At 39.2% G+C, this 23,970-nt stretch overlaps 1 protein-coding gene across 1 annotated transcript in view; it reads left to right on the forward strand.

The window, feature by feature from the left end:
- The first annotated feature begins 6,424 nt into the window (after nt 1–6,424).
- Nucleotides 6,425–23,970, forward strand: part of col2a1b (collagen, type II, alpha 1b) — an 82,333-nt gene continuing 64,787 nt past the window's right edge. The window contains exons 1-7 of the mRNA XM_041782172.1: nt 6,425–6,719; nt 11,832–12,041; nt 14,274–14,290; nt 14,703–14,735; nt 19,167–19,199; nt 19,453–19,506; nt 22,753–22,854. Coding sequence (XP_041638106.1) covers nt 6,629–6,719; nt 11,832–12,041; nt 14,274–14,290; nt 14,703–14,735; nt 19,167–19,199; nt 19,453–19,506; nt 22,753–22,854 — 540 coding nt within the window. The 5' untranslated portion in view covers nt 6,425–6,628. The remainder of the gene's footprint in view (nt 6,720–11,831; nt 12,042–14,273; nt 14,291–14,702; nt 14,736–19,166; nt 19,200–19,452; nt 19,507–22,752; nt 22,855–23,970) is intronic.

A 23,970-nucleotide genomic window follows, 5' to 3' on the forward strand; every position in this document is an offset into this window, starting at 1 on the left:
TTATAGGCGCGCCACAGGATCACAAAAGGGAAACAATTATAATTTGCTTGGAACTTTGCTATTCATAGACACACATGCACTTTTGTGCAGAAAATGTTTGGAAACCTGCAAAATTACATGTTGTATGATTTTCATGTAAGTTTACAGGGTAGGGATTACATAAAAACATTACTTCAAGGACTTCAAGGGAAAAAGAACACTTTACATGGCTGTTATGAGTGAACGCAAAGTGGAAGACCAAAATTAAATATGACTCAACTCCACTCTTTACCACATTTGACTCACAGGGTTCAACTAGAAAGTCAAAATGCTGTTGGCAGAAAAAAGTCTGTTCCACCACTTATGTTCTTTGGTGGAAGCTTGAAGGATTCTACAAGTGCTGGTAATTAGTATGCCTGCAGTGTAGACTGTATTAAACATGAACACAGTCTCAGTGACATCACCCACTGGTTTCTAAAGAGACATTATGAAGCCAAAGTATGGGTTGTTGCCATACTGGAAATGCTATCTCCTTAAAACTTTAGGCAGAACTACAATCAGGAAATGAGGCGGAGTTGAAGCAGGCTGAATCAGTCTTGGGGATCTTGAGTTATACACCTTGCTGTTGTTTCTTGTGGAAAATTGTAGCTTACATTAGCATTTGTCATATGACACATCATCAGTATGGATCTTAGCTTGTGATCTGCGATATTTCAGGTCAGAGCCCCTCAGATAATTATTTGCTTGAAGTATCACAATGCAGAATTTACATTCAAGCAAACCAGTCATGATTATGCTTTACTGGGGTTTCAAGCTGGCAGCCAGAGGGGCAATTCTGCCCCCCTCCCCCTACAACTGGTCTTCACCTGATATCAAAAATAAAGTAGAATCTGGCTCACTTTATTTTTTCTTCTAGTTTTACACATTTGTCCAGCCTCTTCTTAGATTTTGAAATAATGAAAAGAGTTATATAAAAACAAATTATTGTATTTTAAAGACAAAAAAATGCATGTTTTTTAAAATAAACTGTTATCTTTAAATAATAATTGAGCTTAAATATTTGCATATGTAGTTAAAAATAAATGTACATAAAAAAGTTTTCAAACTGCAGTTAGTATTTTTTGGTGAAAGACCATCGCACATTGAGTCTGTGTTTTTGTCCAAAACTGTCTCACATTGAAGAGTAAATATGATCTGATGTTATGTCAATCATTGACATCGACTGATTTTTTTTTTTCTAAGCAATTTGCCATTTTCTTTTGCATCCATCCAAGCCATTCAGATGGCTGCAAGATTTTTCAGAGCAGCACAGCTAGAGCTCCTTTTCCCTCTCTCTCATAGCAACATAACAAGAAAAAAGATTTGATATATTAACTAAAATAATAATCAATAAAATAATAAAAATACCCCCAACAATTAAAATATTTTATATCAATATGGCACAACACCATGATGAACAAGCTTGTGCAAAAAATAAAATAAGCAAATGAAAGGTTCAGTCAGAATGGATGAGTCTGTTTTCTTTTTCTCTGTCAAGGATTCACAAAATCAGTCGGTGTGCAAGGTTTGTGTGTCACATGTTTTATTTTAGCAGACTACTAATGAGAAAAAAGCATCTAAAAAATATAAAGCCAAGTGTGCAATGGTCTTAAATATAACAAAATTATGAAAATTGGAAAAAACACACAAAATCAGCTATAAGGTGTTTTTGTTATACTTGAAAGTAAAGGTTATACTCTCTTAAACTGACAGTACAGCATAAGTGAAGTTTTCTCCATTAAAAACATTATAAAGACAAACAGTAACCTCCAATCTACTCATACACCAGAGTGGTTTTGCTCCGACTGAGGGTGAGCAAACTCTCACCCTGGAGAAGTCTAGAGTCCAACGAAGAGCAGCCCTAATCAACTTGAGACGAATAGGGACAAGATCACCAGCAAACTATATGTTAACATAAACAGTATCTCATTATTTTGCCTCTTGGGGTTGATTTGCCATTTATTTTGACATGATTCCCTAATTCTGTTGCTTCCACCATGGCTGGGTTAACTATAAAGTTAAAAGGATTATGTTTGCTACAAAAGATGTGTGGTATCATGTAAGTTCTGTCGTTTTCCACCTCAAAGCTTAACTTTTCCTTGTAAATTGCACCACAGTAGTTCTGTGACCAACTGACCTCCAGGTGACCTTTTGCTTGTGCTGCAGGAGGAGACATGATGTTGATATAGTGATGATTTAGATCAGTAGTCTGTGCATTTGCGTTTTGAAGTTGAAATGACTGATGAACATTTTCCTCTATAGAAACAGGCAAAGAGGCCACACCCCTAATTATGCTGAACTCCTAGCCTTAATATCATCAGAATGTTTCTGCTGTTAAAATGGGCATTTTAATAAGGATCCTAATGGGGACACTTGAGGAACTGCAGTGATCACACTGAGTGCTGGTTGCCACTTAGGCTGCAGGTGTTTATAGCAAAGTATTTCACTGATATGCAATCAGTTATGACTCTACTTTAACCTGAACTCAATAAATTTCCCTTCAAACAAACTAACATGCAGTAAGATTCAATGATCCAGTCATGAACAGCCACAGCTCCCCTGACACGGCTGAGTAGTACAGAATAGCAGCAGTGCTGCTCACTCAGGACTCACCAGCTGCTCCTGATTCCAATAAAGTGTGGGGGATCAAAGGTCAGAGCTCACAGATCATAACCTGCAGAGGGTTGAAGACCCCGCACTGATGACGCCACCAAACTGCTCCTGTGCCACTTATATATAGCTAACATTGTGGCTGTGGAGTAAAGTGGATCTTCATGGCTTCTCAATGAGCACTCAGTTAGCTGCTGTGATTTATCACCTGAGATCATGTGACCGGGTTAAAGCTGGGACAAGTGTGTTATTTCTGCACAAACTATGGGCTGTGTTCAGAGGTCTGATGGGAAGATCAAGGCTGTTTTTGTTGGCTGTGGGTTTTCTCTGTGAGCAGGAGTGAGTCTGGAGATTAGCATATGAAAGAGAATACAGCAAAGGCAGTCACTGATGCAGAGCATCTCAGAGATGTTGCTTTGGGAAGAGTAAGTACAGTACAGAAAATCAACTGTACACATCATTTAGATAACATGGCATTATTTGAGAATGGAAATGCTAAAATGACAAACTCTCCATACGTCATTGTCGGTGAATTAAAAAAAAAAGACTTTTTAATTAATTAAGATACTGTTTCCATACCTGTTCATTATAAGTCATTACCTAGTATGCACAAACACTGCTGTGCAAAAGTATTTGCCCCCTTCCTGATTCCTTTTTTTGCTTATTTGTCCCACTTAAATGTCTCAGATAATCAAACAACTCTTAATATTAAACAAAGATAAACAATGTTAATGATGATTATATTTACTGATGGAAAAGCCATCCAAAACTACCTGGCCCTATGTGAAAAAATAGTTACCTCCCCATGTTAAGTCATGGATTAACTGTGGTTAACCACATTTTTTGGAACGCTGAGTTCAATTTCATTAGCCATACCTAGTCCTGATTACTCCCAGACCTGTAGAATCAAGGAATCACTTAAATAGAACCTGTCTGACAAAGTGAAGAAGGGGAAAAGAACTCAAAAATAAACACACCAAACCACGATCCACAGAAATTCGAGAACAGATGAGGCATAAAGTCATTGACATCCAGAGTCTAGAAATGGTGGATAAGTCATCTCAAAGGCTTTGGGACTCCAGGGAACCATGGTTAGAGCCATTATCCACAAATGGAGAAAACTTGGAACGCTGTTGAACCTTCACAGGAGTGGCCAGCCTACCAAAATTTCTCCAAGAGCGCATCAATGACTCATCCAGTGTCACAACAGAACCAAGAACATCTAAAGACCGGGCCTCACTTGACTTAGTGACTTGGCAATAATGGCATCCATGGGAGAGTTCCAAGGCAAAAACCTGATCAAAAGAACACAAAGGCTTAACTTGCATTTGCCAAAAAAATATCTTGATGATCCCCAAGACTTTTGGGAAAATACTCTGTGGACTCATAAGACAAAAGTTTAACTTTTGGGAGCTGAGTGTCCCATTACACCTGGCATAAAAATAACACATTTCATAAAAGAACATCATACCAACAGTCAAACTTGGTGGTGGTAGTGTGATGGTCTGGGGCTGCTTTGCTGCTTCAGGACATGGACCACTTGCCATTAACCATGGAATCATGGATTCTGCTCTCTACCAGAAAATCTTGAAGGAGAATGTCCAGCCATTAGTGAACTCAAGCTCAGGCGTGGGTTTATAATTCAGGACAATAATCCGAAACATGACAGCAAGTCCACCTCTGAATGGCCTCAAATAATAGCCTATTCACAGTCAAGACTTAAATATGATTGAGATGTTGTGGAATGACCTTAAACAGGCTTGAAAACCCTCCAATGTGGCCGAGTTATTACAGTTCTGCAAAGAGTGGGACAAAATTCCTCCAAAGCGATGTGAAAGACAAATGCATAACTGATCTGACCTTTACTGAGTCCAGTGAGGCCTGCAGGTCTCTAAATGAAGTTCTGGGTTCTTTTGTGACCTCCTGGATGAGTTGTCGATGCACTCTTGGAGAAATTTTGGTAGGTGAGTTCACCTGAGAATGTTCACCACTGTCCCAAGTTTTCTCCATTTGTGGTTAATTGCTCTCACCATGTTTCACCAGAGTCCCCAAAGCCTCAGAAATGACTTAAACCCTTTCCAGACTGATGATGTCAGTGACTTTGATGTGTTGCTTTTAGAGACGACGTTACTATTTCACATCGGGTCAGGCGAGTTTTGACGTTTTTTCCCCCTAAATATATGAAATCAAGATTGAAAAACTGCATTTTGTATTTTACCCTGGTTAACTTCGTCTATACTGAAATTTGTTTGATGATCTGAAACATTTTGGCTCCTTTTATTGTCTTTGCCTCAAACTTGAGCCTAGAGCTGACTCAGCAGTATTTCTTTTAGTGCACTGTCACCCTGAAAGCACTGTTTGATAAGGCTTCAATCACCACTTCTTAGGTAAAATGAGTGTCCAGCAGGTTTCCTTTTGACTAATTAAAACACAGCTTTTATTTCCAAGTAAGACCCGGAGCGAGGACATTACATTTCAGCTTTCCTGCAACATGGTAATATTTTCTGCAGTTAGAATTTTAGAGATAATTGAAGTTTAAGTGACTTGGTTGAATTGCTGGGAGAATTTGCTCTGAAATGTTCATGGAAATTCTGGTGAATTTGCTTACATTTTTAAGGAATTTACTTGGAAAATTGAATGTATTTTTAAGATAATTTTGAAGATATGTTTGTGTATTTTAGAGAGCTTCATTTGAGGTTTGGGATATTGCTTTGATTTTTATTTATTTATTTATTTATTTATTTATTTATTTATTATCATTTTTATATTGCTTTTCATGAGAAATTGGGAAATTTAGATTTTTGGGGGAATTCTTCTGGATATTTTGTCATGGAAATTTCCCGGGAATTTGTTGGGATGATCTGGGGAATTTTCCATCATTTTCATGGATTTTTGGAGAACATATTGGGAATTTGATCTGAAATTTTTAGGAGCAATTTGCAGTGAAATTTTGGGGGGACCTGATCATGAAATTTCAGGAACATTTTTTAACAGAATGTTTAGGCATTATGACACAGTTACATGGAAATGATACTTGAAGAAATACTTGGGTAGTGTTTTTAGATTGTGAATATGTTTAGAAATTTTCACAAACATTTCAGATTTGAATTTCATGGAATTTGTGTGGCTTTAGCAGGAAAATTTCCAAGAAATTCAGAACTTCTAGTACAAAAGTTTTCATCCTCAGCCAGAACAAGTCTTTATGGTCCATCATCAAAGAAGAGGAAAAATGATAACACCATCTCTCACACACAGACAAAACATCTGCTCCTGAGCTGATCCAGTGCTGTATTTTTTGCAGAAACAAGGACCTTCAGGAGATCTGTGGCCATCATTTTTGGCCAAAACTTTAAACTCATCAGGTCCTGCTTATTCCATATACGTGGGAGAAACTAAAAATGCCATCCGACTAAAAGCTCAGGTCTCAGGAGGATATGCATGAGAAGTCTGTACAGAGTTCTGTGTGTGAGAAAATAAAGACGAGCCTTCAATTAGCGGAACGACGCTCCTCTGACATCCCTCTGCTTTCTATGAACAGGGCGGGAGGAGAGAGGAGAGAAAAGGGGGAGGGCACCAAAGTTAGAGGGAAGAAAGTTTCAGTTTTTTTGGGTTCAGTAGCAGCACGTGTGGAGAGGAGTGGTCTGGGACTGCAATAATGGAAACCTGGGAGACAGAAAGGGAGGGAAGCGGGGCTCAGATTTCAGCCTGACAGGGGGTAAGGGGCCGGCCTGATATTTGGGAATATACGAAGATTCATTGAAGGCAGTGAGGACATAAAACTACAGCGTCAGGCCCGAAGCGGTCGGTGCTGAGTTTGTGCTGCAGGTCCGGGTCCTGCCGCTGGATTCCCCCCATCGGTTTCTCTTTTTTTTTTCTAGGGAAGGGTGATTTTTCGAATGATTCGGCTTTTGTAACTACGGGGACTCAAACACTAAATACTGAGAGAAGCCAACGCTCCCTTCTTTCTCCCTAAAGGGCCCTGCATGTCTAATATTTAGACATGTTCAGCTTTATGGATTCCAGGACTTTACTGCTACTTGTAGCAGCCCAACTTTGTCTATTAGCCGTGGTGAGATGTCAGGAGGAGGACCGTAAGTGACACTTTATTACACTTTACTGTGATGAATAAAAGCTGATATAGTCTGTGAGAGGATGTTATCCCAGGACAGATTTCCCTGAAATAGGATTATAGTCAAGCTTAGCAGCTGGACTTTGAACAGTTCAGCGGTTGTTTTGGAGCTTGGAGCGTTTTGGTTTTCCTCGCACCTTTACGCGCAGAAAGTTCATCAAAGTTTGAATCCTATTAGGCATAACAAAGTGATGAGACACTTGGGGACCTCCTTTCTTATAGATATTATTAATTTAGTTTCTTAGAAGTGTGAAAGAAATGAATTTATCCTAGCTGTAGGCGTGCGTAAAAGTGGTGCACTGCTTGGAGAGATTTACGCAAGTAACGCGCACAGTAAAGGAGCCTTCTGCTGTCATTCCTATGCAGAGTTAGTTTCATTTTTCATTTTTCTTCATTCCCAATGAAGTTCACACTCAAAGAAACAGTATGAAATTGAAAATGATCAAGATTCAGATTTTGATCCCCTACAGCGGAGCATGAGCCTTATGCCCTACCTCCCCCTCCTCTCTCAGGACAAGCTGCTGGACACCTGTGGATGCTTTAGGGGCCCAGGCTCTTCTTTTAGCTGCAGATTCACTTAATATAGAGGTGGGGGGAGAAGGGGGAGGGGATGGGCAATAAGTGAAAGGTGGCCAGGCTCAAGGGCCTGTGGTGAAAAGTGTTCACATTCCTTTGCTGTCAGAGGGCATCCAGACAAATCCTGGCTTGTTGAGGCGGAAAGGTGGACTAATAACCCAAACATTTCTTAAAAAGGGGTGATTCTTGTAAAATCCCCTTCATGAAGAATCAAATGGCCCTTGTGTTAATCTTCCTACCTGCAGACCTACCTTCTCTCTGCATCTGCAGCTTCCTAGAACAAAAATTGGAGTATTCATCACGGTTATTGATTTTAGTATCCACCAGAGACAATCGAGATGGAAGCCACGCCAGCAGCAGGAGCCAGAAATAATGTTCCATATGATTTCAGCATTTCCATCTGCTTAAAAGATTAGCCATAAGCTGTGACAGTCAGCCCGGAGAGAGAGAGCCAAGGTGCAAAAGAGAGAGAGAGAGAGGTGATTGGAAAATATAAAACTGAGGGGACTTTGTTATTGTTATCCTGAGAGGTGAAGCCTTCCTGGAGCAAAAAAGTCAAGATTTCAGAGGAGAGGAAAGGTGAATTTTCTAGGAAGAAGGATGAAAAGTCATGCCAAAGCAATTGCAAGTCTCAGGTTACCTTTTCAGAGGAATAGGCCCCTGGATATAATGCGAGCCCTTCTTTCCCCGGCATTTTTTCTGGGAGACACTGAAGTGGCAAAGAGGGCTGATTGTGACCTTAGCATGGTGGGCTCAACAGGCCAGAGTCACCCAGAAAGGACAGGGGTCAAATTTAGACTCAGTGGGGGGCATTCATTAAGAGAGGAAGGCTGTGGAGATGATCAGACAAAGAGGAGGACTAAAAGTTCTCTCCTCAAAGTACACCTGGGTTCACTTTACTGTATTCATTGTTCATTTTACTCCCCTGAAAATCAGTCTGGCTGCCAACACACAAGAAAGGAGACGAACAAATTATCCTCCCAGACAAGAAGCCAGCTTTCTATCAGTCCTCCTGTGCACAGAGGAGCTCTTGTCCCTGAATATCGGGAGAATCTTTCATATCAGAGCCACTGAAAGGACAGGTGCAGTCCTTTGACAGGCTTGTAAAACTAAATGTCAAGGTGTGCATGAAAGCTGACCATTTTTCTTTTCTCCCGTGTGTTTGAATTGGCATCTGACGCAGCCGTGGCTTCCAGATGGGGGGTTTAAAAAGTGTTTATACAAGGCAGTAGTTTGTGAATTGCCCACTCTGTCCCCCTCTCCAGAAAGAGCTCATTCATTGCTGCCGGGGTCCGTTAGGTTACCTCGACTTAAGCAGCGCTCAAAGGTAAATATAGCTACTGTACCTACTCACACGGTGCACTCTGGACCCTCAGGCCTTTTCTTTTGGTGTGTTAACCACTTTCACCCCTCAGGTGCAGGTTCAGCAGCTCCAATCAGAGTGTTTCTTTCAGCAGCTGTTGGCTTTGAGAGTGTGTACTAGACTGGAAAACGATCAGGGATATGGCTAATTACTGGACAGATTGTTTGAACCAGGTACAGTAGCTATATTGAAGCATGCCCTACCTTCATCATGTTCACCCAAGCTGTGGTGTGGAAAAAAAGTGCCAAACATTTTTCACGCACTGAATGCAAAGTCTGTCTCCTGTGCTGTAAATGAGGGTGTCTCCCACAATGTAAACTCGCCCTATATTTAACTTGTCGAGGAATTCAGGCACATGGGCAGCAGCTCCTGTGAAGTTTGTGGAGGTTTCCTGCAGGTGTTGCTCGGCTTCACTGTGGCATTTCACTGCCACCTGGTGGCTAGTTGCAAGGTTGCATGCTTCTGTTAGCTACTGGAATCAGTGCAGCTTTTCTAGGGAAAGGATTGATGGTATAAAGGTTTTTTTGTTATTGATTTTATGGGATGTTTTTTGACACATTTCGGCCTGTATCTGACAGACACTAAAGTGTCATTCTCAGTAGTTATTTTATGTAAAACAGTCATTTTCATTTGAACTTTCCTGGCATAGGTGCTCAAACAAGGCTACTTGGGTTTCATACTTTTCCTGTCCATACTTGAACATTTGTTTTGTTGTTGTTGCTTTGAATATGTTTGTTTGCAAGAAAAGGTGCAACAGCTGGATTCAGACAGGGGACATTAAGGTTATGCAGACTAGTGGTTCTCACCTGGTTGAGCCTCAGGACCAAGTATCATCTCCTCAGTGAGAAGTTGTGACCCAAATTTTAAACAGGTATCATCTTGTCACATTCATTTACTGAAAAACAGCACCCACTGGGCCTAAAACAGTACAGAACATGTGACAAATGGAAGAAACAGACCAGAATAAGCACTGTAAAGGGCTCTGCGGCCCACTTTTGGGTCCTGACCCACCAGTCGAGAACCACTGATGTAGATGATAGATATGTAGTGAATCATATTTCTAAACAGCTGACAAAATTAGGTTTTTAATCTATTAATTTTTCTCATTTAACACAAATAATCCAAATTTATGGTTATCTTGTGGGTTATTGTGAGGATTTGATACTTGCTGTTGTCCTGGAATTAAAGTAGGGATGCCGATATCCAATATTCTAAAAATTATTTTAACCGATATAATATCTGAATTAAGTTTTGACCTAAAACCTTCCATCTTGAACCGTTCTCAAAGTTTAAGGATGAACTAATCTACTAAGACTTCAAAGACTTCAGCTGAAGTAGGTCTGTTGGTCAAACAGAAACACCACTATCATGTTTGTATGGCCAATTTTACAGCTGTAGGCAGATTCTTATAGCCAAATTATCAGCTGTAAATATCAGCAGAAATTTTCATGTAGGCCAATACAGATCATTTAGTTTCTAAGCTAGTTTCTGCCAATACTGTTATGCCAATAATATCCTGCATCCCTAATAAAAACATAGAAAAAAATGCAAAACAAGACCTGAAAACAAATGCTGGTATAAATTTGAAAAATTAACAGATAGACTAAAAAACAAGTGATTAGTCTACATAAAGGATATAAAGGATCTGTGAGTGTAAAAGGATAAAAGAGATATAAAAAATGGGTTAGTAATCTTTTTATTTCCCTGATTTTAAAGGAAAAAGGAAAAGAGGGATATCACTTCCGAAATTATGAGGATTTGATGCTTTTTTGTCCTGGAATGATAGTAAACTTAAGTTTCTGAAAATGATCATATTGTATGAAGTAGGGATGCACGTTCTTGGATTTTTGCCAGTATCCAATGTGTTGATGTTTTTTTAAATTAACTTAAGCCCATACTGATATCAAAACTAATATTTATGGAGTTCAGACCTAAAACTTCAGTCCTTAAATTACGTTTTAAAATGTAATAATGAATGGGTGCTGGTGTAGCTCAGTGGTTGGAGCAGGTGCCCACATACAGAAGCTATAGTCCTCAATGCACTGGTCATGGAATTGATTCTCGGTCTTGGCGCTGTTTGGTGCATGTCTTCCCTCCGCTCTCTCCATGTCTCCTGTCGCTCTTCAGCTGTCCCGTCTAAATAAAGTCAAAAAAGTCTGGACAAAAATGTATTTAAAAAGCCTAAAAATGAAAAAACCTCAGTCTTGACACCACGCTTTATGTTTAAGGAACGAGGATAACCAAAGAAAAAGACTTCGTTGATGTAGGTCTGTAACTTATTTGTACATACAGTCAATATTTATACACTTGTTAGTCAAAATTGATATATCTGCCAATACAGATGATTTCATTTTCAAGCTTTTATCTGCCAACACTGATATCATGTTGATAATATCGTGCATCCCTAGTCCAAAGTAAGTATTGTGCATTCATCCTCTTGAGTCATAGCATATAAACAAGTGCATTTTCCACTCATCATGACTATATTTGGACAAACTTATCCAAGAAATAACCTGCAGAAAGATCTACTTACGTTTATTTTCTGCTCAGTTTTGCTCTTGCAGAGCTTGTGAATAAGTAGGGGGAAAATTTCCCTTGCTATACCGCCTTTCATGGAGCATGGTCAAGAGGGTTGTCTCAAAAATGGCCTAAAAAGAAGAAAACTCATAAAAGAACAAAGAATATAACAGATGGTCAAAACCAAATTTGCATAAAAGTATTTGAAGTTGCTCCTTGTATAGATTCAGACAGACGTAAAGGGCTAAATTCAGTCATTGATAGCTGTCTGCTCCACCTTATAGAGCCAGATGACCACAGTCTACTTTTGCCGTTGAACAAAACTGTTAGGTAATGAAATGTCAAATAAAAGTCCTGATAGTTTAATAAAGATTTGAGGTTATTTACCATCATTATGGTTATTGTGCTGAAATTGACAATACCAGTTGTTGCACTGCACCTTCAAACATGATTTGCTTTGCTTTATATCTAAAAATGTCAAGTGAATATGATATTTGTTGTTTTGAAGTGTGACATTCCTGTGATTCCCTGTCATACCTGATGCATAATCTCATCTTTCCTCCCATCATCCACCTGCCCGGGCGTGTGCATGTGTCCTCACTTTCACCACACTCACAGTGGAGGATACTTTAAGCTGTGTACAGGACGGACAGCGTTATAGCGACAAGGATGTTTGGAAACCAGAGCCTTGTCGCATCTGTGTGTGTGACACTGGAACCGTCCTGTGTGACGAAATAGTCTGCGAGGAGCTAAAAGACTGCCCCAAACCTGAAATCCCATTTGGAGAGTGTTGCCCCATCTGCGCTGCTGACCCAGCTCCACCCATCGGTTGTAATTTATTTATCTCACATCTCTCATAAATAAATTACCCTGCATGATCGTTGTGTTTATTTTGGGGTTTGGTTGAAATGAAAGGTTGGTCAGGTGAAGTTTAACATCTTTATTCCTCTAAATGAGGCTGCTGCTGAATGCCAACCTTTGATTTTTACACCTTTTCCATCCTCAAAAAAAACAAATGATCAGAAATCAAAGCCAACAGTGACACATCTGAGCCGATTTCAGTGATATGCTACCAAAGCGCCATTTTTCCATGGCTGGCTCACCTTGGCCCCATCTTGTTTGAATCGTCTCTCCTTCCCCGAGTATGATGAAAACATGTGGGAGTCATTAAGGAAATACCTCAGTCAGGCAGACACAGCCTTGCATTTCTACTCGATATCCTCTCTGTGGATTTTCTGCAGATCTGATGGCAAGAAAAGCGGCGACACTCCACTGAGAGTTTTTTTTTAAAAGGAGCTTTTCACCACATGGACTCCCGATAAATAAGGAGCTTTTGTGAGTCGGCTGTGGAAACGTAAACAGTTGGCTGAGGGGCATTGATGAAATCAGAGGTGTCACTGTTTGTTGCAGTGCATGCTTATGGGATTAAAATGCTTTATAAAATGCTTTTTCCTCCATTTAAGGCAAAGCTTAGTGCTTTGAAAACAGTATGTAACATTTATAACAACATTTTCATTTACATATCATCTTCATAGGGCTGGGTATCACAACACATATCATTAGTGGACACAAGGGGGACGGGGGCAACCTCAACCCCCCGGAGCCCTAATATTTGAAAAATCAATGCAAAAGTGCCTTCTTGTATGTCACTATGGTAGGTAAACACAATAGAGGGCCCCCTTTGGTGGCCTTTGAGTAGACAGATTTTGCTGAATGTCCAATTTGGTGCCCACTTTTTGGACAAAATTTCACAAAGAGCCTCTTAAGTGCTCTCTGAATGGACAATAACTGACAAAGTGCCCTCAATGTGTCCCCTACATGGAAAAACTTGGACAAATAGCCTCCCAAGGACCCTCTGAATGGACAAAATTTGGCAAAAATGCCCTACATATACAAAAGAGCCCTGATTAGTGTCCTTTAAATAAGACAAAATTAAACAACGTGACCTCTTCAGCGCCCTCGTAGTAGTTTCCTTTTAAATGGACAATATATGATACCAGAATTTATAATTATTTCCATTTAAGTGTTTGACGTGTTTTTGAACAATGGCGCCCCACTGAACACAGTAGGTGCCCTTTTTATCATGTTTGCCCCTGGGCTGCAGACATCCTGAGTCCACCTCTGCCTCATATCCATCTAAATTGACTGGAATGTGTCTAGATCCCTGATTTTCAGTACCTGGAAGTTGCAATAAACATCTGCAAGATTTAGAGCCATATTAGCTGTTATTTTTTAAATAGATAGCTCCAGATTTCAATGAGAATCTTGCTGAATTTAGACCACTTATTGAGGCATTTAGTTTTTTAAGGCTCCTTGTATTTAGACAGCATTCAGTAATTGAAAAGTATGGCCCTTTTGTGTGAAGTTACTTTAAAAAATTGAACTAAATCAGTGCATATTAAGGCTGTCTAAATTTTTGATACCTAGTTTTCTTAATTGATAAATCTGTTACATTAAAGCTCAGTAGTATTAAGAAGTATTAAGAAATTACCCAACATTAAGCGCCATCAGCTTCTGTTTTTGTTGCCATGATATGAAAGCAGGTGTCTATATTGTTTGATCTCCTCTAGTATCACATCTAGGTGCAAATATTTGCAGACATGACAACTCTAGCACCTACAAGCAATGGCAGTTGCAGCAAATATAGCAAAACATGTCAATTGTCAGTAATACCCAGCCCTATCTGAAACGATGCAGACTGATACTTTATTCATATGGCTATTTAACAATGCTTATTAGAGAGCTTTGTAATATCACAAAACTATCCAGCCATGGTCTTTAATATGATTCATTGTGCTACATCCTTTTATTTGAAGCCATTTTGCTTCTGCTTTGAGCTCTAAAGATGGCAAATCAACACTTGATCATCCTGATGGGCTCTTTGGGTGCCACAGTTTCTAATTTGGTGGTGGTCTTTAAAGTAGCTGAATTAAGAAATAGATCATTGTCTTAACTTGTGGTTTGTGGGCATCTTCTGTATAACTCTGATTGATTGCTGGTGTTATAAGTTTGCTAACCCTGCTCTGTTTCTCCCCGCAAACCCAACCAACCACATAACAGGAGCACCTGGAGCCAAGGTGAGACACTGCAGGATATTAAAGCTCTGTGTCTAAGGATGTGTCTGCTGTGGGTGTGATCAAAATGTCAATGTGTGTTTGTGTGGAGACAGCACCTGCAATTAAATGTGTATCAATCCCAGACTGATAGTGTTACACGTCTGTAGTTTATGGATTTAGATCACCCTTTGATGCCAGATGGATGATGGTTATTTCCCTCCAGACTCTGTATGCCTTATTTTTATGTCTAAACTCAATGCTTGGGTGTGAGTGTCAGTACTTTGTTGATGAGAGCTTTCCCCTTGGATGTGATTTATATGGTCTCTCAAGGCCCTTGCTGTAACCCCACAGATACAGTATGTGTGAAAAGGCTTGAAATCTTTTTGTATTAGTAACATATCTCTCTTTCTATGCTTTGTCCTCACAACATCAGGGTCAGAAAGGTGAACCCGGAGACATTACCGATGTAAGTTGACATCACACAGAATTTTTTTTGCTGTTTTAATCTATCATCTTTAAACATTTAATTGTGTTCAATCTCTCATCATTGCTATGCTAATCTTTGTACTGGCAGATAGCAGTTACAGATATATTTACAACCTTTACTTTAGTTCAAAAGCATCAAAAACTGCACTATAACATACATTATGATTAAGCTCTACTGAAGTGCATACTTAAAGGTGCTGTGTAATATTGAGCCTGGTAGCATTTAGCAGAGCAAACTTGGTAAAAATGAGGCATATGTTTATAAGAAGGCCTATCTAAATTAGAGTTTAATCACCTGACTGGATAAAACTGTGTAATTTTTTATTAATTTAGAATAAACCTTTTATTTATACTTGGGAGGGCCCCTCCACAGACTCCACCATCTTGGACTTCAGGGCATCTTTCATGTTTCTACATTTCCACAGAAGAGACTAAATAACAGACACATGTTGTTTTTTATTTTACTGACTCCACATTTACCACCAGAAGTGATAATCTAGAATCTGACTGTTGGATGACACCAATACTCCCCAGTTTTACACACAAGCTCCAGTGATGAGTTATTGGCTAGTCATAAAAGACACTGAAATAAAAACTGATGTCTCTCAATGACAAATAAAAACAAATAAGACAATCAGCAATAGGAATTTAGTATTTCTATGATGCTATTTTCAGTGAAAGGAACTGCTGCCACAGGGTACGTGTCAGATGAAGTGATTACCCTCATGCTGCTGAAACAGCTTCGTTATATATATCTGGCTGTCAAAATAAACAAGTATAAGATTTTTTACTTAAATAGTATTACTACTACTACTACTACTTTAGAAAACACATGCAATAAGTGGACTTCTTTATTTTGAAAAATGTTATCTGTAAATATTTTACTATTAGGTTAAAATAACTTGAATTAAGCCATGCTTCCAAAATATGCGATTTTCCGCTGACAGCCCCAACAACCTCAGTTTCAGTGTTTCTCACTGGACACTTATTGCTACTAAATTACAGCCTCTGCCTTCTCAGTAGTATCTCTAAAATACTCTATGTGCTTAACACTTTTCTTTATTCAGAGAAAGACCACCATGACATCATAAAAAGAATTGAAAGAATCCTTTCCCAACTTCAGCAGCAACTGTAGACTTGGAAATAGCCCTGCAATTGACTGGCAATCAGTCCATGTTGTACCCTGCCTCTCACCCAATGACAGCTGGGATAGGCTCCAGCCCCCCCAATGGGATAAGCAGTGTAGAAAATGGATGGATGGATGTAGACTTGGAAATTTCACCCTTGAAAATATGATATAGATCAGTATTTCCCCCACCATTGTTGCTTAAGAAGCTTGAATTAGATTGGTCAGTGAGGAAGAAATGACATGACAATGACAAGTAGCATGGTGCTGTTACAAAGATTGAACTACTCACAACTCAGAGCACTCACTGTAAAAAAAATCCAGCTTGATTAATGTAGAGTAAAGAAATTATGAATTACAGAGTGCACTTTTCATAACTAAATAAACTAGCTGATACAAAACGTTACATAGAGTTTCTTAAATTATGTAATCTATACCAAGCAATGTTCCTATTTTTATTGGAAAAAATGTGACATCTCAACATCTTTAGCTATTAGCATGTTATGTCAACTGAGTGGAAACATGAAGTATTACGTCGGTCCCCTCAACTCGAAAAAGGTGTAAAACCCTACGACTCACTCTATGTTTATGCTGGACCCTCATATTAGTTTCTACAGTGCTATGAGTGCAGCAACACAAAAAACAAAACAAACAGCTGGTGCTGCAGGCGTTTTTGCGCCAAAGATCCTGAGCGCTGAAAATGCTGAACTACATTGTTTTACATTGAAAATGAGCACTATCAGCACTAAAAGCAGCAGCCGTGGACACAGGGCGTTACTGTACAGGAGGCACTGAGTTTTTATTTTCACTGTAAAACAAATATGAGGGCCAGACATAAAATTAAGTTACAAGTTTCACTTCTTTTTTAGTTGAGGGGCCCAACTTCATACTTCATGTTGTTTCAATTGACATAAGATGTCATAGCTCACATAACTGAGGGAATACAATGTATTGTGTTGTATCATCTGCTTAAAGGAATATTTCTGTGTTTTTGAAGATGGGCCATTTTAGTTACCTAGCTGTAGAAGTGGCATTAGTGAGCATTGCTCCTTTAAGGACTCGCTGGTTGTACCAGCCAGGAAGCTAGGCTACAAAGCATAACAGAGGGGTACAGTTCCTCTCTGGGTTTAATTTCTTTTTTCTTCTTTTTTTTTTTTTGTAAAAGTTTGCCACAAAACAATGTTGGCTCAAACATACACACTATTGAGAACTTTAAAAGCATTTCATATTTTACCCAGAAGGCCTCTGTGTTTTTGTTACAGATTTGCAATGCAGGCTTCGGCGACCAGTTACGTGCTTTTGCACTGCAATATATTGACAAAAACACAGAGGCTTTCTGGGTATAAAATAAAATGCTTCAAAAAGTTTTGGTAGTGTATACGTTTGAGCCAACATTGTTTTGTCGCCCATGTTTCCCAGAAACTCGCTGAATTCCATGGAGAAACTATACCCATCTGTTACACTGTACAGCCTAACTTACTGGCCAGTACAACCAGGGAGTCCTTCTTAAAGGAGTGATGCTCACTAAAATCACTGGAGGCTAATGCCACTACTACTGCTAGGTACCTCATATGACTCAACTTCAAAAATACTGAAATATCCCTTCAAGTTATCAAAAGTACTCCCAACACGACATCATTTGTTCACTCAACATAAATCAAGTTGAATTTTTTTAAAGGTTGTCAGATTTAAAAATCTTTCAGTTGCGATTAATCACAGAATTTCTGTAGTCAGCTGCGATTAATCAAACCCTTGTTATTGCATTTTAAAATACTGCCATTTTGCATTCAGAACAGTTTTTGTCAGTTTGGATTTTTATACTGTCTTAAACTAAGGGGGATTGACTTCCTGTCTGGATTCAGACCTGCTTTTCAGATTGAAGATCTTAACCCCTTAAAGCCTGAAAATACAAATAATAGCCAGAAAATTCTAATTTTTTGGAATTGAAATGTTCATTTAACTTTCTAGTAAAATTTTAAAAAATCCAAATTTCCATAAAATTTAGCCTAACAATTATATTTTTAGTATCTCATTTTATGCATTAGGTATTTTTGGTAACTGATAATTCACTTGAGGGCATTTTTATCATTCATCAGATTGTATTCAGAAGTTCTTTGAGTAATTTATTGAGCATATTGATTAGATAGAGGTATCATGAAAGTATGTATCAAATATGCGACAACAGGCGTCAAGGAGTTAACATTAAAAAAGGAACTTGTAGATTTTAAAGGGAAATTAGTGAAAAGAAAAGGCCAAATGTGTGATTATAAAAGGTTCCGTTGACTTCTGACTTGAGCATTGAGCTGTTTTTTATTTTTTAAAAGTGCAATAAGACTTTAAAGAGCAGTGGTGGTCTTAATTTACACCACTATGGCTAAGGGAGAAGTTGGCATGGCTAACCAAAGTGTTAAAAAGAGACAATAAAGCATGAGATTAATTGCAAAAAAAAAAAAGATTAGTGCACTAATGTGGACCTAACTCCATTAATCTTGACAGCCCTATTTTTTTACAGTGTAGATTACTTTTAAATTCCATCAGACATTGCATTATACCTTGTAAAATTTTAATATGCTTCTATGTAAAATCTTAATCAGCAGAGTAAATAAATTAAAGCTAGTTAAAGGTACTTTTTCCTATAAAACAGTGGAGCAGAGGGATTAAGTGGTTCAATACTGGAGTTTCACTTCAAATCTTCCCTGGATGGGAATGTGTGCAGGAAAAATTTAAAGTACTCGGAGAAATATCTGGAATAGCTTAGTGTTATGAAATGACTGAAAGACTCAAAGCTTTGCTACCAGCAGGCCAAGAAAGACTGAGACAGTCAGAGCGAGAGGAGGCAGCAGGGTCTATTAGCCCACTCATCAGGGAGACAGCCAAGCACAATAAGACCTCCATACAATCCTCCATAAAGACCCTCACAGGCAGAGAGAGAGGGAGAGAGAACTCCCTGCTGCTGCACCTGGAAATGCTTTACTCCTCTCTAAAGGGAATCCAAGTCCATGGCAGGAAATAAGAAGGCATTGTTTATTGTATGTTTCTTATAACGCTACGCCCGGAGAGATTAGCAATTAACTTCCCGCACTGATGGGGGGAGATAATGTTTCCCCTGCCGCAAGTTAATGTAATGCGGCCTAAACATCACGTGTGAAAATACATCTGGTGAATGTATGCTGAGGGCTTTTCATGTAAAGGCTATTCATGTGGTTCATTTATGATTACAAAGATTCACAACAACTTTTAATAAGATAACCAACATCCTCTTTCTGTTTCTTTTTCTCTGCTCAGGTTGTAGGACCAAGAGGACCAGCTGGCCCAATGGTATGCACCAATATTATCATTTTTTAAAAATATTTCCTTAATTTCCACTTTTAAATCTCTCTTTATGTGTACAGATTCCTCATTGAAAGAGGCTGTATTTAGCTATAAAAGTGGTGGTCTGCTGTGACAGGAGATCGGAGACTGATATGACATAACAGTAGCAGAGTTCACCAGCTCCAGCTGCTTCTTTTACTCACATGAACTGAGAAAACACCTCAGGTTACTGACTACTTCGCTGTCTCCTGTTCACCAGGGCCCACCAGGAGAACAGGGACCCCGAGGATCTAGAGGAGACAAGGGAGAGAAGGTCAGTATCATAACTAAAATAAATAAATAAATATCCACACTCTGATCTTGTCATCAACATGTGGCTGCACACACTGCTTTTTTAAGAGGAACAGCTTGTCCTACTGAACCTGATATCTTGGGGATTTTGCAGGCGGAGGTGGGTGGATAGGTGGGTTGGGTTGTTATAGCTTGCAGGTTTGCAGAATGGCCGCCTTTCACAGAGCGGCTCTGTCTCACTAGTCATGTGTCGTTCCCATTAGGCCGTACGGCTGGCTTAAGTCTGGGTGGTTTAACAGATGTGGGACTGTGGGAGACTCATAATGTAAACGTCTGATTTCCCACACTGAGGCCACAGAGAGAGGCAGTGATGCCTCTTTCATCAGGCTTTGATCAGTGAATTAATGTAACAACTCTCAGGTGTGATAAGCCATGTAGTCGTCTTGTTTATGCAGATTAAAGCATAATGTGCATATTGAGTTTTGGCGAGCAGAGGTAAAGAGGAGAAGCAGCCGTTTAGGTGTTCAGCACATTCTTTGCTCAGGATCCCCTCGCAGGGTAATTTGTCACTACATGCACAGAGGAATGCCAGGTAGTCTGATACGGATAAATCACGCTTGAAAACCTCTGAGAAAAAAGACTGGATTTTGTTTCGAATCTTACTTTTTAGGCTTTTTTTTTTTGTCAATGCATTTCTGACATTTAAACATCCATATCTAAAAGACCTATAATTGTCAGTCCACCTGATAAATCTCTATTTACTATAAGCAAGTTAGGTTTAGTTCCCTCGTGTAGCCCTGTAAGTGCAGTCTGGAGAAGGTTCAGCTGAGCGTCAAGCATCTGTCAGCTGTATCTGATAAATGTGATCCATTTGTGGATCACCTGCCAGCAAGAGTGTAATGATTTATCCAAAGTATTACTGAGTTCAAATAACAGAAAAAGGTCTAAAATAATTAATTTGTGGTTTTGAACAACTATTTTATAACACTTTTCTTTACTTAGACATTCTGGGAAAGTTCAGAGTTTTGACTTTCCACAAAAATTCATTGTAACATCTATCATTAGAATATTTGGGGGGCTTTTGTTACTCATACACTTTTCTTTTATAAATAAAAATGACATTTTTAGTGCTCAAAAAGCAACCTGCAAATAAAAAATAGCCGAATTAGCCTGTGTTTAAGTACAGCAAAAATTATAATCAGAGAAGTTGATAAACAGGAAATAGATGATAAGGTATTGGATGACTTTTCCTGATTCTTTTGAGTATCCTTTAATGGTAGCTTGGGGATTTTTTTTTACCTTTTTAATTTGCTTTGTTTTATTTTTTTGGTTTAATTTTGCAAAGCATAATGTATAATGGGATAACTCGAATAGAAAAGAGCATATTTTCATTCACACTTAGCCATTTTTGGACAAGAAAAGCCAAAAATTACCAGGTTCAAGCTTCTCTGTCCAAATACTGGTGGTGTACAGATCCAACTTGTTCATCTCTGATATGGCCTGATACTTACATTACATTAATAATCTGTATTCCTCAATGAGGATTTGACAAGGAATCATTTATGTATGAGGAACAATAAGGTTTTTAACATGTTTAAATAAATACATAGAAACTGAAATTGTTGTAACAATCTGCCCCACATTTTGGGAAACAGCCAAAGCTGTGCATTCCTTTGCTCTCCATGACTTTTTCATATTAATAGCATTGTTAATCTGTGGCATAAAGCATTTCTGATAAAGCATTTCCTTGATGGCAGTTTAAATTCATCCATGCCGTGTTTTGCTCACAGCAACCACACCACCCTACAGCTATCTGCACTGACACTCATAAGCCCAAAACACACCGAAGCCACCCAACGCACGTCCAAACAACTGCCCCCACTATACAAACCCACACTGGCAGCAGCCGCACACGCCATGCCAAGACACCTTACACGACTGCTCTATTCCTGACATGAACCGCAGCTGGTGGAGTGTTTTCCTAAAAAAAAAAACAGCTGTTTGGTCCATCTTGGCTGCTGTAGTAGCAGCTCTATTTAAGAGCACAGAAAAATAGGTTAAGAATAAGTGGGAGGTCTCAGCTGCTGGTGAAATACCACCTCTCCTATTGTTTTTTAACTTACCTGGTGAGGCAGGGAGGCTGGCTTTTGGCACTAGTATCAAGCACCTGTCCCAGCAGTGGCTGATGGGGAGTTTGAGTGCCTGTGTGTCTTGGGCTGTAGTTTTACATTGATTAACCTTGCAAATTAATGCTCGAATTTGTTCTTGTAAAGGTCAGGCAGAGTGCTTTTTTAGAAAAATATTAATATGATGGGTTACGGCTTTATAGTATGCTAACTTGCTGCATGGCTGGAACACGTACTAGTGTTATTCTGTCTTTGTTGGGCAGAGCTTTAATTCTATCTTAATGTTTTGTGACTGGCTGCTTTTTCTCATGTTGAATTTGCAAACTTGCAACACTAAATGCATGGGTGACTCTAATTAAAACCTGCCTTTATTTGTCAAATATGCAGCATCATCAGGCTAGTAAAAATGGGCTAGGCATTAAAAAGGGATAGGCTTTCAATTAGAATAATCCTAGATTTTTGCTTTCTGTGGGATTCAAACTGAACATTTTTTTTTTAGACTTTTGATCAAGAAAACATGACATTTGAACATTTTGAATATGTTAAATTAGGCTTTTGTGATTTTTCAATCTGCTTTTCTACGTTACTTGTGTACAGTTTTTGGACTTAAAGATTAGATTCTGATATTGTTAAGAGTCTGGGCATTTTACTTAAAGCTTCCATGAAACTTTTAACTAGTGTGGATTTTGGCGCCCCATGCGGACAAACTCTAATCACTTTGCTAGTCCTTTCCTGTATATGTTTTAGTGTTTTCTGACAAAAAAAACCATCCTTTGTTACCATTAATATCAAATGGGCAACTCACAAATAATCTTCGGCACAGATAACTTTGAAAAAGTACAGTATGTAATGGCACTATGCAGTCAACTGCCTCATAAATTACCTACCCACTAGCTGAGGTGACAGGCATATGGAATTAAAATGTAGAACTTTACCATTTCTGATGGCCTTGTTTGCTCTTTTAGCTCACAAGGATGCATCAAACGTTCATCCTGTTTCATAAGCAGTTTAAAGCTCCTCAAAGAATCATTTTAAGATGGTTAATGGGAATGCCATTCACCCACTGTGACCAGCCTCATACTCTATAACATCATTGTCATCTAAATTATCAAATTAATTGTACCACTTTTTGTCTATTTCAGGGAAGCCCCGGTCCCCGTGGCAGAGATGGAGAGCCTGGCACCCCCGGAAACCCCGGCCCCCCTGGACCTCCAGGACCCAACGGACCCCCTGGCCTTGGCGGAGTGAGTGTCCCATGACAACCAGGGCTTTAGCATTCACTGCAGACACAGGAGCTTGACAGGCTGGTGTAGGGCCAAGAATGGGTTCAGTCTGACAGGGTGGAATAAGCAGAGAGAATGGTTAAAATGAAGCGAGGAAAGAATCCAGAAGCACAAAAGATGTGAGAAATCTTTGTCGTGTTGGGAGGAGGAAGAAAGACAACAGCGGGTAGATGCAGAAAGAGAGAATAGGTCGAATACCTCTCATTCTTTAGGGAGAAAAGGAGGGAGGAGGTGACTGTGGAGAGAAGGGGGCAGGAGGTAGTGTTTTTTGGGAAGGGGGACAAGGCGACTCTTTGTGGAGGGGAGATTAGGAGTGTTCACATGCCCCCCGTCTCTTCTCTGTCTGCATCAGGAGTCAAATATTGAGTCTGTCTGCTGCTGACAATGTATCAAAATTTGAATCTGATGCTCTTTAACAGACAAAATGACTCAGGATCCTACAACCAATGTATGAAGATTAGATGTTTTGTTCTTCAAGACAAACGTCACAAATTTTTACTATTTCTGAAGCATTATCACACACCAAAAGTAAATAGTCAATGTTAGGATGCAAAGGAACTACACTATGGTAGACTGACCTCCCAACCACTAAATTTCCTCCTTTTATTTGTGCTCTTAGCTCTTTTATAAAGACTTTCTCATCAGTTTGTTCAACAAATTTAAATGTTGTTGGGGACAAGTATTTTTAGCCCAAACACACAGAGTAGTAGTAGACTAGTGGATGCGCTTCTATGTTCAGCATGATGGTGTTTAATGTCTCTGACCAGCCCTGTTTGTCAGTTAGCAACTATGTTAGCAACTGCCTTTTGACAACATTAGAAGCTTTAAAATTCACAAATGGGGCATTTTCAGATGTCACAGAAAAAGGCTAAAATATCATGAGTTATATGGGCTACTATATGTATATTACTGCTGCCACTGGAAACTTCTATTTAGGAATAGCAAAGATTAACAGTGAGCTGCTAGCATCAAGTGATGTTAGCCTTACCTAGCAAACCTGAAAAGTAAAGCACAGTAAAGGAGCTTCATGTTATAAAATGGTGTTTCACAGCCATCTTTGGGGGGCAGTGGACAGCA

This window comes from Cheilinus undulatus, linkage group 3, assembly GCF_018320785.1.
Source record: "Cheilinus undulatus linkage group 3, ASM1832078v1, whole genome shotgun sequence".
In the NCBI taxonomy this organism is placed as follows: domain Eukaryota; kingdom Metazoa; phylum Chordata; class Actinopteri; order Labriformes; family Labridae; genus Cheilinus; species Cheilinus undulatus.